This window comes from Setaria italica, chromosome II (genome assembly GCF_000263155.2).
Source record: "Setaria italica strain Yugu1 chromosome II, Setaria_italica_v2.0, whole genome shotgun sequence".
NCBI classification, from domain to species: Eukaryota; Viridiplantae; Streptophyta; class Magnoliopsida; order Poales; family Poaceae; genus Setaria; species Setaria italica.
The window spans coordinates 36542671-36544940 of record NC_028451.1 but is presented as its reverse complement, the minus strand read 5'-3'; the positions used below and the strand labels follow the sequence as shown (position 1 = coordinate 36544940).

Genomic DNA, 2270 nt, shown 5'->3' with positions numbered 1-2270 from the left:
AAAAAAAAAAAAAAAAAAACCCGTCACCACTGCTCCACTGCAACCTGTCTCTGGCTCTGCTCTTTCGTCTTCTATGCCCGCGAGCTACATCGAAACCATGGTGGTTGTAACATGGGAAAATTGATAAACCGGTCATCAGGTGCCACTCACATCATCAAACTGGGTGTCTATCGTTCGCATGCTTGTATATCTGCGTCACTTATTTTGCTTCTGGGATAAATTATATGGGTCGGCGGGAGGGGGAGCTCACGGAAGGACATGTGGATCTTGACGAGGCGGAACTCCTCCGGCGTGATGCCCCGCTCCCGGTCCGCCGCCGGCACCAGGTCCGCATCCTCCGGGTTGTCCAGCAGCTGCTTGCTGCACACCATGGCAAACAACACCCGCCCCAAATCAGCCGCCCAGGTCCGCCGCGGAGACCGAATCGAGAGGTGCGAACGGGGAAAGGGCTGGGGACGGGAGGCGGCTTACCAGTGCGACGACGCCCAGAAGTTGGCGGCCATCCTGGGGACAGCGATCCCGGCGAGCCTACGGACTCTCGCGTCTCGCCGGCCGAATGAGCTGCGGGAAAATGCGGGAGGGGGGGTGACTCGGCGTCTGTCTCAGCCGGATTGAGTGAGGAGGTTTGCGGAAGCAAAAATTAGTTGGGTCAGGCTGGCCCAGCATTATGGGCCGTCTCGAGGCTTCCGAGGCCCGGACTCCTCTATTCGGCCTGCTAAAGTAAACGTCAACTCCCCAACTTTTTCACAGGAATGTGTGTCCTCAGGTTTCGCAGGCAGGGAACTGGGAAGTAGACTTGGATAGTTGCACGGTCAGGACTTGACCGGTGTCACAGCTTATCAGTTAGTCGTATCATACGAGTAGTACATACCTGACAGCCGACACTATTGAGTATCGACCACCCTGCACTGATGCACATGCACACACGAGCCTGTACCCCAGGCAGGTACAAGGACGGCGTCGGTTTGTACGTCGTTCTTGGCTGCAAATAATTCAGCCCGACGACGACCCGGTATCGCGCGAGAGCGCGACCAGAATTTTAAGAGACGGGGATCGATCGATCACGCGACGCATTCACAGGATCACAGTCACAGCTGCGGCTTTGACGTCTCAACCACCGTGCCGTTCCATTCCATGCATGGCTCCACTCCGCGCAGCAGCGCCTCCGCATGCTAACGTGACCCCGCCCTGGACTGGAGGATCGCGCCTTATCCAGTGCGGTCCAGCGCTCCGAGATGATCTGAATCGACCGAGGTGACAGCGACCGGCGGCGTTCGAAAGATCCATCCAAGGAGGCCGGGCCGCCACTTGCGTCCGCGATCATTGTGGATCCGTCTCGCTCGTCAGATCGAAATTGTGGACGGCGCTGTGCGCTGTGAGCCTGTGGCTGCTGCATGGATCGGGCACCGTCCAGCGCTGCTAAATCCAAGATGCTGTTTCGATCGGTTTTCACTTTGGCTCGATTCAGCCGTGTGGATCACTCGGTTTTCACCCCTCTGCTGTCTTGGGAGTGCATGCCGATTTTACTGGATTTTTTGCAGGGTTTAAATACAGTGATATTTTCACACAAAAAGTTAAGGAATCCGGCAGGGCAGTGATTGGATTGGAAGAGACAGGTACGGTTTTGCCGCGCCTGGATTTGATTTGACTTGCGTTGACTGGGCCTTGCAGCCATAAAGCGACAAAGGAGCACCTGAACCTGAAGATTGCACCGAGAGCGATCACCAATTCAGCGCGTGACAAAAGTCTGAGAACTCCTCAGTTATGTTTGGAAACATGTCCGCGAGGGTTACAATTTTTTTACTTAAATATAGTCGGTAGGTGCACCCTAACAAAAATGTTCTGAGAATTCGAGTGCACGTACACTGTAAGCCGTCTCTTTGGCCCAAGCCAATACGGCGTACGTGTACGTATGGCACGCCATCGCGCCGTGTCGTACGCGCGCCTTTCTTTCTCGTGATACATGGCGCGCCAGTAGGGGGGCATAAATTCTGGGTGCGATAGACCAATCATGGCCGCGTTTTGAAAAGGATCTCCGCCGGATCGGATCATACATTGGTTGAGACGGGATATGGTATTCCTTGGACCACCAGCTGCTGCATTTAACGCTTGCGAAAATGGCGTCCAGCCGCTTACAAAAACGCCGCGTGTTTCGTTTAGCGATAAGCATGAGGTTTGGACCTACATTTGACTCTTTTGATGTACTGTCACTTCCATTTCTAGACAGTTCTTTTGATGTACTGTCACTCTTTTGATGTACTGTCACTTCC

At 54.3% G+C, this 2270-nt stretch overlaps 1 protein-coding gene across 2 annotated transcripts in view; it reads right to left on the bottom strand.

Annotated features, from left to right (window-relative positions):
- LOC101764802 (cyclin-C1-1) overlaps positions 1 to 624 on the bottom strand; it is a 5079-nt gene extending 4455 nt beyond the window's left edge. The window contains exons 1-2 of one of the 2 annotated variants that reach the window (XM_004957216.4): positions 472 to 624; positions 251 to 360 (exon numbers count right to left, since the gene is read on the bottom strand). In XM_004957216.4, the coding sequence (XP_004957273.1) occupies positions 251 to 360; positions 472 to 503 (142 nt within the window). In that variant the 5' untranslated portion in view covers positions 504 to 624. The remainder of the gene's footprint in view (positions 1 to 250; positions 361 to 471) is intronic. The other variant, XM_004957217.4, reaches the window with a different exon arrangement.
- Between the last annotated feature and the right edge of the window lie 1646 nt (positions 625 to 2270).